This window comes from Macrobrachium nipponense, chromosome 30 (assembly GCF_015104395.2).
Source record: "Macrobrachium nipponense isolate FS-2020 chromosome 30, ASM1510439v2, whole genome shotgun sequence".
NCBI lineage: Eukaryota > Metazoa > Arthropoda > Malacostraca > Decapoda > Palaemonidae > Macrobrachium > Macrobrachium nipponense.
Genome location: NC_087218.1, coordinates 54714176 through 54730577, shown reverse-complemented (window position 1 = coordinate 54730577; position 16402 = coordinate 54714176). Strand labels below are relative to the sequence as shown.

General features: G+C 34.2%; 2 protein-coding genes across 2 annotated transcripts in view; one reads left to right on the top strand and one right to left on the bottom strand.

The window, feature by feature from the left end:
- Nucleotides 1-1120, bottom strand: part of LOC135202524 (exportin-T-like) — a 79850-nt gene extending 78730 nt beyond the window's left edge. Inside the window, exon 1 of the mRNA XM_064231979.1 lies at nucleotides 951-1120. The gene's annotated coding sequence lies outside the window, so the exon portion shown is untranslated. The remainder of the gene's footprint in view (nucleotides 1-950) is intronic.
- Nucleotides 1121-2814: 1694 nt separating this feature from the next.
- On the top strand, nucleotides 2815-15023 carry LOC135202160 (uncharacterized). Its single transcript, XM_064231414.1, has 10 exons — nucleotides 2815-3033; nucleotides 5389-5792; nucleotides 6218-6353; nucleotides 7586-7596; nucleotides 7632-7699; nucleotides 8241-8410; nucleotides 9105-9321; nucleotides 9936-10061; nucleotides 10958-11096; nucleotides 11340-15023. Exons 1-10 carry the CDS (start codon nucleotides 2827-2829, stop codon nucleotides 11545-11547), a joined length of 1686 nt encoding a protein of 561 aa, XP_064087484.1. The 5' UTR covers nucleotides 2815-2826; the 3' UTR covers nucleotides 11548-15023.
- Nucleotides 15024-16402: the final 1379 nt, after the last annotated feature.

Genomic DNA, 16402 nt, shown 5'->3' with positions numbered 1-16402 from the left:
CAAGTGAATGCTTCTATTAAAATTACCTATTCTTAAATTTACCATGTAACAAAACATTTTGCAATTCTTGGGATACTTACGTTTATTTCCATCATAAATGCTTGGTTAACCTAACAAATACATTCATAGTATATCTGACTTGGCACACCTTTGGAAAGGCCATTATTATAACATGTTAGTTAAGAGAGGTTCCAAGGGACCCTGTCCCTAGTAGGTTACAGTAGGAAGTTTAGCTTACTATAATATATTCACGTTTTCATTATTTCCTTCTTACCTTAGAATCTGTTCAAATAAATGGGACCGTCTATTATTGTCATATAGCCTATGAAGAGGATTAAAAAAAATTAAAAAAATTCTGAATAAAATGAATGTAGATAAACTTAAACAGAAACAAAATAAAAAACAAGATTTTACAATGTTATACCGAGCTGTAAATATTACACTAAATTTACACCATAAAAATATGATATGGTACAACATTAGCGAATCTGATCTACGGATGTGGTTTAAACTATGGTATCCATGTGCTGAATTCTATATATACCTACCTATGTACGAGGTACTACAGTAACAAATGGCTAAGCTAGGCCGAAAATAAACCTGAGCTACCTCTAACAGGCCCTATCCCGGCCTTCGCTTGGTCCACCTGAAATAGGCGTGAGCTACCTTCAGTCTGCCTAGGTAAGTGGTAGCCTATCGCTTTCTCAGTGTAGCTACCTAGTCCAAGTAGGTCTACTTGGTCATTCATAATTTACAAATCCAAAATTTTAGTTGACAATACCTAAAATTTAAGAATTAGAACGTCAGAACGGATATAAAATACAGAATAAATATTAGTCATATGACACTTGACAGCGGAGGAGGCCCATCCGACTTTGCATGGCCTAGGCTAGAAAGTTGGCCAACGGGACCCCTCCACTTTTCACACACTTATTTACTTATAAACTCACTTATAACTGTCCTCTCAATGGTGCATTACACATTTTCTCTCAATTTGGAAGTATGTTACGGCGTCTCCTGTAATATGGTCGGAATTTCGTGGCAAAAGTCGCGGAGAAATCGCCCGGAGTGAATTCCTTCAGAACTTCCAAGTCAGGTTGTTTGTTTCTTCTTCTCGACATTTTCTACACGAGGCCAGCTGTCTCTACCTTGGAGAGGACACCGTTGCAAAGGCTAATAAGTGCTATTGAATAATGGTCTGCAACAGTTTTATAGTTTAAGTTTAAATTTTTGACATTTTAGTTAGAAATATTTATCGGTATATGCAAAAAATACAGCATAAATGCTATGTACGACCTCTGCGAGGAAACCGTTGCAAAGTACAATAATCTGTAACTTTATTATTACTTAATTCGTAGTCAGCGAGATTATAGTTAAGATATATTTATCACGACGTACAGAAAATGATCATTATGAATATGATTTTTATTAACTGGACTCAAGTGATATTAAAATGATTGATTAAAATTGTGGGACATCATATTTTGAACACATAAATCTTTTCGAACGAAGGGGTGGGCTGAGAATTAAAAGATAAATAAATAAAAACAAGTACTTTAATTAATTGCTGTGTATTGTGCTGCAAAATTGTTATTGCAAAGAAATAGAGGAACTAGCTACATGTATTCACTCAATCATAACACAGAGTTGGTCTTAAATAAAAAGAATGTTCTGATTAATATATATATATATATATAGATATTTATATATATATATATCTATATATATATAGAATATATATATATATATATATATATATATATAATAAAACCTATACATAGGGTTCGTCAGCTTTTCACGAAACTTCCCACTCACATTGCATCATTCACACATAGGTTTTTTTTTTTGCCCCCCCACATGTTTTGCAATTCCTGGATGCTGACCCTACATTTTCATTAACTGTTTAACACTGTCTGTCGAACTATTTTTAAGTGTTCCTCCCCCCCCTTCCCAAAATGATTCTGAATTATATATACTCTCTTCACCTACCCAAAATGTTCTGTGATTTTCTGGAACTCAGTGCATTCCTCGCCATATCAGTGTTTGGAAAAAGGATTATCATCTTTATAAACGAAGTCCCCTGGCATTGATGAGTTTTCTTACCCATGCCCCTTTGACAGCTATCAGGTGTGGCACTTTGTTATGTTTGTCCGTATTGCCATTCTAGTATATATATTGTGGTTTCTGCCGCCACTATGTATAAGTCATTCAGTAATGACTTGGAAATAAAACCGAAACATGTCAGAACCAACACCATATGTCTCTTTTCTTCACCCATATGTATATGTATATATATATATATATATATATATATATATATATATATATATATATATATATATATATATATATATATATATATAGAGCTTAAGATAAAATTCACGTCATCTGGAAATAACCTGTGCAAATACTTCACTGAGTTAGCTATATTCTCCATTGCAAAGAGTAATGAAAGCGTTCAAGTCAAATGAGACATTACACAAAATGGGCTGCAGGAGTCAGAGATTGTTGTTAGATTCAGCGCCAATTAATAAACAGGCATGAATTGGACAAGCATTATGAAAATGAACAAGTTAAATGCCATGAAATCTGTATTATAGGCAAGTTTAAAAGAAAATAAATCTGACTGAAAATGAAAATATGAAATTAAAACAAACATATGGTGACGGTAACCTTGCGTAAAGAGGCAGATAAAGGTGTCTCCAAAATTGATATAAAAAAGAAAGAGAATGGATGACTACATTAATCTCAATATAAAAAAATGGAGGTATTAAAGAGCCGTCACAGAGCTTCAAATCAACGTTTACTACTACTTACGTTGCTGAAATGGACGAATCTGACTCCCCAACTAAATTGTCTCCTTTATATAAAGATATTCGGAAAATACGTAAGAAATTACGACAGATTGAATCACTAGAACTACTAGATAGGGATCTCAATGAAGAAGAGCAAATTAAAGTGAGTAGGCTAAGCAAACAGACTAGGCATAAGGCTGGTCATACCGTCAGCTGTTTCTCGTCTGTCGCTTGGCAGGCCTGAGGTAGAGTTGTTAGCTAATTAAGCCTCGATAACCCTTGAAGTAGTTTAACCATATTTGCTAATTTTCTTTAATTAAATTGTTAATGTTTAAGTTGAATGACTAATGTTTTATAGACCATAGATTACGTACTACCTAGGGTAACATACCGAATGCCTGGCCTCTACCTACCAAAGCGCGACCACCTTCCCGTAAATCGGAAATTATGGCCTTAATTTGTGACTTTGGAGAAAAAACTTACTTCGATAGTCGTATTGGTCCTCGAGGTGTTGCTTCAGCCTAATTTTTTTTTTTTTTGCTGTTTTCCTTGGACTAATGTCTATTCTGGGTTACAGGACGTCTTAAAGTTTATTTTTCGGGATGGTGGTCGCGCTACGGTAGAGGCCAGCCATTCGGTATTTTACCCTAGTAAGAGACTACACTGGCGAATGGTGGTACTATACCCATTCCTCACTTGCTTCTTATTACTAAACTACAACTACCATGTTAACAAGGTTCAATGACTGAACAAGCTAGTACTGAGGTATATCCCATAAAATAAAAGATTTAAAATGTTATATAATATATATATAATATATATAATATATATATATATATATATATTATATAAATAAATATTAATATTAATTATTATAAAAAATATATATCTATTATATATATATTTTTTAGGATTGATTTGATTTGATTATTTAGTTGATTTATTTAGATTTTTGGCATTATGCCAAGCACTGAGGCAACTAAGGCCATTCAGTGCTGAAATGGAAATTGACAGTAAAAGTTGCACTATGAATCAATTGTTAGGAGAGGGTGGACAGCAAGATTGTAGAAAGAGATGAACGGAGGTACAGTAAAAGGAATGAAAGTACATAGTACATAGTTGCAGCTAGGGGCCGAAGGTCGGTGCAAAGAACCTTAAGTAAATTATATTTTTAGGAAAATTTAAATGTAATTGAAAAATATGTTATTTTACAAGTGCTACAGTAACTGCATTGGATTTCCATTATCACTATATTTCTAAGGTTACTAATTTTATGGGTATTACTTAATGATTATTTTGTTTCCTTAACTGATTTAATGATTTATCTAGGTAACTTAGGAAGTTATCTAATTTTACTTAGGTGTGAGCAACAAACTTAAAAATCACTATAGAAACAAAAGAATAGTTCCCTATGAAGGTACTACGTATTAGGAAATTTTAGGTTGATGTCTCTGACCAACATAAGCTATCCTGTCTTAGGATTTCATAATTGATAATTACTTTCCTTAACTCCCAATAAACAGTAAAAACAGCCTTCGAAAAGAACTCCGTATCTTTTGGAGAATATCCTTCCAGAAGAAGATGAAGATATAATGAAGCGTCAAAGGTATGTCACACTTTTGTGATGTGATTGGTATACTTCGATGCTTTTGTTTAAAGAATGTTATAATTTTTTTTAACATCTTATCAGTATTATTAGTTTTAAAATTTGTTTTAACATTATGTCAGTACGTAGCATTAGTTTCTTGTTCATACACAAATACAGTTCTATATTTAAAGAAAGCCTGTAATGAGTGAAGCTACTTTCTTTAGGGGGCAATTGAATTTAATGCTTTTGTAGTAATTACCTCACTAACAGCACTGTTTGCTCCTCTGGTCTCTAGTGGTTTTAACTATTTTGACATTGTTTCATGCATAATATTGAAATTTGGATAAAAATGATAAAGTACTATGTACTATTGCTGATGGTTTGGAAGCTTAAGAATTGGGCCTTGCATTTTGGAAATTGAATTAGTAGAAGCTTTCATCTATAAATTAATCTCATATTTCATAACTACATGTAATTCATTTAAGATTTTACAAACTTGTAAGCATAAATGAGAAAAATGTTACATTTTAAGATACCCCTTAGAACTTGCAGCCCTGAGGTGTGTCTTTTACATAAAGACCTCAGAATCAGTGTTAATAAAGACCTCTGAACCAGTGTTAATGTACAAAGTGAGGAAGGTCAAGAGGGATAAATTTCTCTAGCTCATTATCAGTATCATTTGTCATACCTGTTTTATATTTGTCTTTCATTTATTTGATCAAAGTCAATGGAACATTTTTCAAGAATAACCGATGCTGTATTTTTCATTTGTGACATGGGTGCTTGTTGTTGTTCTTAAATTTTACAGTGATGTCTAATTGGCTTCAAAATTATTTCCCTTCTACAAACAACATTGTCATTTAAGCATTTTTGTGTACATTGCGTATGTGTGTACTGGATATCTAAGAGCGATCTTTAGTGAACATAAGTCTTTGTCTCCTTCTGTAAGTCTGAATTGACAACAGGTACTGTATTTAATTTTTATTTACAGTCCCGTATTGATGATTCAAACATAGCAGAAAGAAAGCCAAAAGTATTGTGAATGTGAAATCAGAAACTTCAGATAATACAAATCATGATACAGGAAGAAAAGAAAAGGTTACCTCCTTGAATACTACCGTATCACCTGCTGATAACTTGGAGATATCATCAGCATTACACGGAAAAGACTCAACTAAAAAGAAACATACTCAAGAAAATGTTCACAGCGGAGCAAGTGAAGTGCAAGAGAATTCTTCATCCATCAGGGTAAAAGGAAATGCTAACCAAGTTAGCCAAAAATGTTTAACAGGGCCAGTAAAAGAGAAGTCACTATGGAGAGATAGCAGCTACGAAGTGTATACCTTAGAAGGCCACAATGATATCATACTCTCTGTGGACTGTACTGATGAATTCATCATCTCTGCTAGGTTAGTGCAACTTTTTGGTAATCATTTTCCCTTTTATGCTTTAATATGCATTCTATATATGCACCAGTAAGTTTTGCAGTTAAGCATTCTGCAACATTTATTCAGTCAGTTTTTGATAATTTAGTATGTTTTTTGTGTATATGAACATTGAAATTCCTAACAAGAGCATAATAAATCTTTATGCAGAACTCTACTTTTGTTATAGTATTTATTGCCTTTTAAAGAGGGAACTAAAGCAAACCTTGAACCTTGAGGAAGCCACAACAAATTAGCTGATAGCAGTAATCATGAATAGCTTGCTTGTAATGTACAATACAATATTGCAAATGTTTAGATTAGCTTCCATCTTCAATTAAAGATATAAGGATAGTATAATTATTATGAATAGGAAACTAGTAATGCACGTTTCCACTTTTTTTTTTTAGCCGAGACACAACTGTGAAAGTGTGGCGAATCTCTAAGACCAAAGAAGAGCGAAGTTTGAGAGGGCACACAGCATCAGTTACAGCTGTGGCATTCCTGCCTGCAGAATTAGCGTACTCTTTGTTGAGAAAATTTGAGGTAAATGTAGCTTTAATTTTGTCTTCCTTTTGAGCAAGAACTACTCGAATTGAATTGCTTGAAAATATTTTTGTTAAGTTCCCTAAGTAGGTTTGGTTTTCATTTCTTATCTGCAGCATTTACTAGACACAGGGAGCTACTTTTGGTTTCTGGACAAGCAGCTGTATAATGAAAAAATCTGTATTTGTCTTCCTACAAATTCAAACAGTACCATGTACTGTAATTATTTCAAAGGAACTTATATCTGGTAATTATTGGCCCAAAAGGGGAGCAAGTCTCATCCTGTTGAAGTTTTCATTGTATAGGTTTCTGTATGAATTGGTTGAGATTTTTGCCACTTGTATTAGTTTTGGTATGCTTTTCTTATATAGAATTGGATAAATGCATCATGGGTGTTTTTAAGCAAACCATTTTTATTAGGATTGAAATGTAATTAGAAACAGTGTAGGAAAAATTGGTTTTGTGTATGACTCAAGCAAGTGCCTAAGATAACCTTGTGCTTGACTTTGAAAGGAGTGAGGGGATGTAATTAAAACTATAAGGGAATGAGTGCCCATGGTAAAACAATTTTCTTCTCTGCCTTCTTTTGTGGTGTGCTCTGTTTCAACCCATGTTAATTTCAAGATTTTCATTGGTTTCTCTTTGTCTTTTTATGCTACTTTATGTATATTTAATGTGTTTGTAGATATTTTTCCTTTGGTGTGTCCTGCAAGTACCAGAGATATATTCCACGAACTTGAAGTATGTTTACATTCCTTAGCTGTGACCTGTGATTACTATGAATATATTCCATGGATACAAAGCACATTCACATGCTGTACCTGGCTTCCTGCAGTTACCATAACTACATTCCTTAAACATATGTGTAGTGTAGCACTCATACAATGTAGTATATCCCATGACTCACATTTGAGATTGTTGTACATTGGTTGGATAAATCTTTAGTCCTGTTTGAGAGTTTTTAGTAAAGGCTTATGTAGTAATCCTAGCCATGAATTAAAGAGGCTGGAACTTTCTGCTAAGGCACAGCTTGTTTATGTTTTTATATCTTTTTCATTTGTAAGTTCCTTAACCTAACTTTACACTTGTAAATTCCTTATCATAATTTTATTAAAAATCTTTAAACTATCCAATACGAAGAACTGTCTTGAAAGACATGTTTACGTACTGAGAATTGTTTTACCTTCATTAGCTATTTCTGGTAAAATAAGAAAAATGTTCTTTCCTCACAGTATGATCCAGAGTCGATGCGATTTTCCTACAGTAAAGGACCTCCAGGAACTGCAGAGTTTTGGCTGTTTCAGGGAGCTTAGATTGCACTTTGAGAGTGTGGGACATTACCACAGGTTAGTGTGATGGATGCAAGTCAGGTTGTAAAAGTAGCCCACTTTGGAGTAAGATTAGAAAAATAAAGAATAAACCATAAAAGGGAAATAAAGAAAAATGAATGAGACTAATGTGAGTGACTCAACAAAAAAAGGTTTTCTTCCAGTTTGAACTAAAGTTCCAATGATTCAATGATGCTGCCAAAAAGATCACTCCATAATTTGGTCACAGCTTGAACAAAACTTAAGAGACAATTGTGCTATTGAGCCTTATCAAAGAAAAACCAAGACTTTAAAATGTGCTGCACATCTAGTACTGTATGGTAGATGGTGTAGTCTGGGAAAATTTGGATGCTACTTTGGTTTGAAACTTCATGAAATACACTTATTAATACGTCGTATGTACGCAAATTAGAGCGTGATAGAATCAGGAGGTCTTCCTCCACAGTAACAGAAGTTATTATTAAACACATGTCAATGTACTTCATGTAACACAGTTTTATATGGTACTATATATTGTATATGGTTATATATGTTTTATGTGTCTTTCTTTCCCTCAAAGGTGAAAGTTTTGGCTCAATATACACGTACAATGGTATTACTGTGATGCAGTGTGCAAACTGGGGTACTGTTACTGGAACAGAAGGAGGAAAACTCGAAGTGTGGTGCCTTATTAAGGGAAACCGTCACACTTTCGTCAATGCGTTCCAGTGCCAAGTCGCAGCGCTATATGTGAGTTTTTGCATTTTACAATTTTCATATTTTCTCCATTAAGTTTTCAATGTCACTTCCTTAATTTAAATTGTTTTGGAGATCACTTTCTTTGTGTCATCAAATGTATCAGACTTTAGTGCTCTTACAAAAATACAGATCCAAGTATTTTGCATGTACTTTACATGATGTTCTGATTACTGTTTTTCAGCAGTTTAATGAGACCACTGAAGGTTTATTTTTAACTAAGGTGAAAATTGGTAAAGTGAAATTAGTTGAACTTTTATTTGGAAAGAGACAAGCTGTAATAAATGAAATGTTGAATTCGTTCATAAATTGGTGTCATTTTAATGTGGATATCATAATAGAAAGCAAGCCACACTTTAACAGAGTTAGTAATCTTGTAATTATTGTTTGAAAAATCTTCATCTTATTTTTAAAACCCTGGTGATTAATAATAAAATTATTTGGTGTATGGTGAACCTATTTAATTATGTGGCCTTTCTTGTTGACAGTGAATATGATGTACTGGATCACTACATAATGTACGCTATTTGTTTCTAGATGTACAATGGGTGAAAATCCTTAACTCATGAGAAGATACAGTTTATATAGAAATGTTTCTTTATTAGGAAGTGCAAAGTAAAATCAAGATATACCACTTAATAATTCTTGTTAGCAGCTATATATGATAATTTTTATTTTTGGTTTGCAGATTGAAAATGATCAAATTTATGCAGGAAGTGCAGAAGGAGATATAGGCATCTGGCAATATAACGTATTGTCCCGGACTCTGAGCTCTGTTTTTTTCATGGAATTAGAATCTCAGGCTTATGTTCCTCTTAAATGTCTCTCCACTCTAATTGGTATTGGAGGGGTGCTGTTTTTGGGTGACAATGGACCAAATATTAAAATTTTGGACTGGAAAAAAGGTTTGTAATGCCAGCCATTTTTCTTAATATTTTATTGCTGTATTTCCATTATACTGAATCTCAATATGTTCATGCAAAAAATATAAACTTCTGCTTTACAAGTATTGAAAAAGCTTTAAACAAATTAAGGTGTAGTACAACTACCTGGTGCATAGTACTAGTGCTTTGCTTTGGTGAATATCACATTTTCTTTTTCAGTTTACCGCCATACCATCACGAAAAATTCCAAAATTGTCATCCTTTCTTCTCCCAAAAATTTTCAAATTTGACTATCCTTAAATTGTCAATTTCAGCCATGTGTTTCTACTACAAAGTTCCCTTTTCTTGGGTTAATAACTGTTAATTTAGACAAAATAGATACATCTATTAATCATTATCTGCAGTGGGAACACATGTAAGACAGAGTATCTTTGTCTTGGACAGGTTGATTTTAGTTGCATATCAAATTTTTAATGGAGGAAAAAAGAATGTCTTCAAGATATTGTATACATGTTTGTATTCAAATATATCCCTTATCGCAAATACAGATTTATGAAAATGAGACAAAAATGGCTGGTTATTTGTATTACTTTGCCATTGATCTATTTTAATTAAAAACTTAATTCTTTTGACAGGTAGTGTTACTCGCCTACGTAACCATAGAGGAGATATTGGGATGACCGATAGCATAGCAGTAGCAGCAGATGGACACTTACTCTCATCATCTTACTGTATTGATACTGGACACTCTTCCATAAATGGTTAGTTGGTGTCTTGCCACATACAACTACAGAGGCAAGGAAGCCTTTTTATTTTAGAAAGAAGCTAGAAAAACTCAACTCATTACAGACTAAGATTTCTGATGAGTTCTTTCCATCCTAACCTCTTACTATCCTGAGTGCATTCACTCACCATTCCCATACTGTTGGGTAATAGAACCCAAATGAAATTAATGACTCTGCAGATAGTATTTCCATACCCAAGTTATTATTGTTATTATTTACAAGATCACAGTGTCATATTTGTAGATACAGATCTCCTTCAAAAGATTTGCTTTTAAGTGAGATGTGAAAATGCAAAAAAGTTGAAATTAAAAGGATTGGACAGTAGAACATTAAGATTAAAGGGCACCTGATTTATATACTTTGGCAATTACTTACAGGTGCAGTAGCTTACTGCCTCGGATAGTTGTTCCAGCAATGCCTTGGCATGATTGAAAGATACATACAGTAGCTACTTCAAATACTGCATGAATCCTGTGTTGTATTTCTATCTAGCTGATGCAGAATGAGGAAGCAGTTAATTTAGGATGAGTGGGTTTGAGCAGTAACAAAATGTTTCTGGTAGATGAGAAAGTCAGTATGGTGATTTTATCATGTCATTTTTTGGATGACCTATACTTTCTTTTAGTTGAACTCTTCATTCATTCCTCCAGAATAGTGATGGATACCACATACTATGAAATTTTTTTATATCATACTATGAAATTTTTTTATATATAAATTAAGCTTGAGAGTTTTTTGTTCTAATTTTGTGTGTGTTAAACCCAAACACTTTTAAAAGTGTTAAAAGTAGTGTTATGTGTACTTCAAAGTGTAATCATGCATGGCTTTTTATTACTTTATTAGTATTGATTAAATTTTTCTATATCTTTCAGTGAGGAACGCAGCAACAGGAAATTACATTTGCTCTCTTGTAGATACAGATGAAGGCCGTTACCTGGCTATGAGCTGTTCTCCTGGGATTATAGTAACTGGAGGACACCTCCTGAAAGTGTGGATACACGGAGAGAGGAGGTGAATCTGGGGAATTTGGCTTTATACCCAATTCTTTTGGCATCTACTCACATAGTTATTCATGTCATTATTCTGCTGTTTCAAGATAAATTTTCAGAAAAGTATGATATATATAAGAGAAGGAAAAACAAAATTATGACAACATTTATTAAAGCTCTGTATCAGGTATCGTTTAATGTGTGGAGAAAACCAAACTACTTGGTGTTCAGATTAAATATATTTATGATTTTTTTTCCATTACAGGAGTGGGCAGAAGACTCATGGAAGGGAAGTTATTACTCCTAAATTTTATCAGAAACTCTCTGCCAAGGCAGCAGACTCAGCTTCAGAAGATGATACAGACTGGGCATCATCTAGTGATGAAGACAGGGACCTTGATGAGGATACTTCAAAGACTGCATCAAGTGATGCCTCCCAGCCTGCAAGTAGTTGGTGGTGCAGTATTTTGTAATTTTCAGGTAGTATTATTGTATATTTTCATCACCACTTTCTCTACATGTTAATATTTTCTTCATGTCAGAAGATATTCTGTTTTATGAGACATGTAACTAATTTTCAAGGAAAGTACAGTATATATATGCAAATGAAGGATTAACACAACTACATGCTCCATTATAGGTTGCAATTTATCAGATATTCCTAAAAATTATTAAAATCTTTTCAAAATATAAATGTCTTAGGTGTTTAACAGTTGTGTTTACCCCGAGTCCTTGACTTCATGTACTTTAATCTTTACTACTTGCTCAAGCTAACCTTCCAGTTATGGTTGCCTGAACAAGTAAAGAAACATTTGAGCAGTATGTACAGTATAATAATTTCTAGAACAAATTTATAAAGAAATGTTTTCATAATATATATACACAAGGGACTCAAGTAACCTTTTCATGGTAAAGCAATTAAGACCCAGATGTGAATTTTAGAGACTAACAAAAATTGAGTATGCACCAGACAGGGCTACAGTAAATAAAAGCTAAATGTAATATAAAACCCTCAACAAATATGCATTTTGACATTCTTTTAGCTACAGTGGCACAAACAGATTCATGGCCTTTTTCATCAAACTATGTATACAACAAAATTCTCAAGCCAATCTTTCAGCCAGCATTTAATATACTATTGGGAATCTGTTTTGCTGTAACCCCACTATTCATGTATGCCCACTTTTGCAGTCTTCAGTTGTCCTCAAGAAAACTTAACAGTCTTTTGTCTAGCAGTAGTACAGTAGACCCCATATTCATGGGGGATCGGTACCAGACCACCCCATGAATAGCTAAAATCCACATATACATACAACTCCTCTAAAAATGCTTATAGTACCTGATCATTTTAATAGTTTTATGACAAAAAGTGCATTTAGTCACAAAAATTATGTGAAAAATACAGTAATTTGTGAATATTTCTTAGTGAAAAATACTGTGAATAGGCAAATTTTTCATGAATAATGTGAATACACAGTCCACAGGAAAATCTGCGAATAGGCTTGTCTGCGAATCATGAGTCTGCGAATAGTGGGGGTCGATTGCATGTCCCACCTTTCCATAAATCTGTGTAGTGTGGTCCTCAGTGCTAGGTTGCCACTATATTCATATTCCTTTTTAGTTCCTGCTTCATTGCTGTCAAACACCTCTACCTGTTACTTTTCAGATTAACACTGGGGCTTTCTCCTAGTTCCATCTTTGGATCCAAATACTTCATTTCCCATATTTTCTGGATCCCTGTCTTGCTGTCCAATCAACCTGACTCTCTCTTTTCACTGTCGTAATACTGATTGGCCAAAAGTGCCTCAGTACTTGGCTTGACAACCTAAAGCTTGTAAGTCAGGTTAAATTCCTTTCCAGTCCTCTCCTCATTCTCTTAGAAAGTAAAACAAATATGATTTCTACACTTTATCAGGTACTTATCCATCCCCAGTGCTTACCTCTGACCTCAAGGTGTAGATAACTGTGGTAGTTGAGACCTAATTATCCTGGGAACAGGTATTTCAGCATGTTTTTCATTGATTTATGTTTATTTTTATTTGCCTGAATTTTGCAATTTTCTGTTTTGTTGCCAAAGGTGATGAGAGGATGGCAGCTGATAATCAACCTTAGTCCCTTAAACAAGCTAATACAGCAGACTTCCTTCAGGGTGGAAATAGTGGCTTTAATGTGGTGATTTAACAAGATGGGGAAGTTCCTTGCATCCCTAGCACTTGAGAATGCATGCTTCCATGTCCCAGTGCGTCTTGTTTTGAGGAAAGACCCTTTGTTTGAGCAGGGAAGGTATTTCAGATGAGAGTCCTGTGTTTCTGCATAAAAAGTACCCTGCTGGTCCTTTGATCACTGGAGATTCTGACATTCACAGACATGTTGAGTTGAGGCTGGGGATAAAACCTACTAGATCACTGGGTGATTTCTTAGGAAATGAGACACAGCTTCCTTGAATTGAAGGCTGTTGTTATAGTAGACCTCCAAATATTTCCTTAGCTCTACATGAAAGGTTGTAGGTGAGGTGATTATCAACTCTAAAACAGTAGCTTACTTGAAGATTAGGGGTGACACTAGATCCGAGACACAAAATCAGATGATAGTGGACATCGATTATAGTACCCAAGTCAGTTCCAGTGGAGCAGTTTCCTTCATAAAAGAATGTTTGCTGCATCCAGATATCCAAGACTGCAATAAGCTGCAGTTGCAGCCTACCAGGATACATTCCAGGCCAGTTGAACCTAGCAGCCTAGCAAGTAGTTGCAATATTACATCCCTTGGACAATCTGGATGAGTATGCCTTCTCACCAGTAGATTCAAGCAGGCTCTAGAAAAGTTCCAGATGTCTAGGAATGTGAAAATGACATTGATTGCTCCTATTTTGTTGAAGCAGAATTGGTTTGCATGGGTAGTACAACTATTACTAATCATGTTGACGAGTCTAGTATTAAAAAAATCACAAATGTGAGGATCTATGAGTGAGGGGTTAAAAAAAAAAACACACACACACACACGAATGTGAGCATATATGAGTGATGGGTTTTTATGGAAAAACTAATTTTGTACTTTTATAAAAATTTAGTTTTCATGTATTACAGAAGGTAGAGGAACAGGTCATCCTGCATAGTAATTTATTTCAGAGTAGTACCGTATTTGTCCATCTATGTGTGTTTATCAGGTCATGTGGATTTTTTTTGTAACAATTACTCAATAAGGGTTAATATGTACTTTATCAAAGTTTGAAGCCATTGCAAAAGTATAATAACTATTTACTGATATGTGCCTTAATTTAATTAAGTATTTTACTTTAACTATACAGTAGAATTGTCACTATAATTGACACCTTGGAATTACTTCTCTGGCTCAGAAGTGGTAGATAATTATTGTTCGGAAGTACAAGTATGTTTTTTAAATAAAGAAACCTCTTTTTGGCCTTTCTGAACATAAAATTTGTAAACCATGTTATTTAAAATGGCTGTACTTGAAGCCAGCAAAATTTTTTGTCCAACAGTAGCTTCAAGTAACAAAAATTCTTGCTGGAAGTATTGGTGCTGATGACTGGTGTTTGTCTTTCACTTGTGAATGTCTGAAATTGACTGGTTTGGTATAGTGCACTCAACACAGACATTAGCCTAACTAACACAGTTTTAAATAAGTTAAAAGCAGTTACTTTAGCCATTGCATGGTTGCACATATATCCATGAAGCCATGGTATTTCTTTCTCTAATAATGATTATAGTAAATAACACAAATTTATGCACTTTAGTGTGGTTTTGCAGTGTTGGGCATTCAGACTAAGCTGTAATAGTCTGGTATCAATAACGTTCTAGTGCTGATATACTGTAGATGTTTTTTAAGAATGTATTTGTAGTTTAATTGACTTATCATTTGTAAATTCAGTTGCCTCTCTATTCACATTTTTTTGCATTTTTTAATTTTTACTTCTATGACGGAATATATACCATCGCAGTAGCAATAAGTGTACAGTACCTTATATTATGTAGGTTTCCCAGAAGTATTATTGTTCAAAACTCATATTGATATTTTATTTTTTGAATATATAGTTTTTTATACTAAAATGTCTTCTATATTTTAAAACATATTTATTCCTCTTATTAGGGTACTACTTACAAATTCTGTAAATTACCAATCATTATCCATACCTTTGTCTATAACAGTAGGTCACTGAATAATCAATGGATATGCAATGTCCAGCCAAAGTACCTTGTTCACTTAAGTAATTTTTTTATGCTAATAATGAATTAAAGATTCTGTATCTATTTAAATAATCTTGTCGAGATCTGTATTATTCTTGTATAAATGTTTTACCTTTTGTTTTTATGAATTTTGTTTGTTTCTCCTCTCAACTAAATTACAGAAAAGATCTGGAATTAGAATTTTAAGATAAATGTTATTGACTATAGGTTACATTGTTACTATGTCTATAAGGAATTTTGCTACATCTTCAAGCAAACAAAAATTCAGAATTTTATACATTCAACTTCCCTGCCAGATATATACTTAGCTATAGACTCCGTCGTCTCCGACAGAATTTCAAATTTCGCGGCACACGCTACCGGTAGGTCAGGTGATCTACCGCCCTGCCCTGGGTGGCAGGACTAGGAACCATTCCCGTTTTCTAATCAGAATTCTTCTGTCGCCCGGACCATCAACATTGTTGTTGGTTCCTCTCGATTGGTTTTTCTTTTTTCACCGGCAATTGATCTTCTTGACCGACTTTTGGTGACGTATCTGGATTGTTGGATTGGCATACGCTTTTGTGGACTGTTTTGTGGACTTGATTTTGGATTTTTCTTTAAAAATGTCTGACATTGGAATGGTTGTGAGACGTTGTGTGAATGTAGGCTGTAAGGTGAGGTTGCCGAAAGCTTCGGTAGACCCTCACACTGTATGCAAGGGTTGCAGGGAGTATGAATGTTCTTTCACTAATACTTGCAAGGAATGTGAGAATTTGAGTGAGAATGAATGGAAGAATCTAACTAATTATTTGAAAAAGTTAGAGAGAGAAAGAGTGAGGAAGGCTTCTTATAGAAGTTTAAGTAGTTCGAGATCTAATGAACTAATTCCTAGCTTGGGATCTTCCCCAAGGGTAAGTATTGCTACTTCTCCTTCCATTGCAGCCCCTTCTCCTATTGCAGAACCTGTAGATTCAGCGAAAGAACTTGCGGATCTAAAAGCAGCCTTCAAGTTGATGGAAAACAAAATGGCTGCCCTGCAAGGTAAGGCTAGTGATTTTTCAGTGGACAGTGATATGAGTGTCCCCAGTTTAGTGGAGGGGGCATCTGGTCGGCTCCGCAAACGCTCCTAGGTCTAGACCTC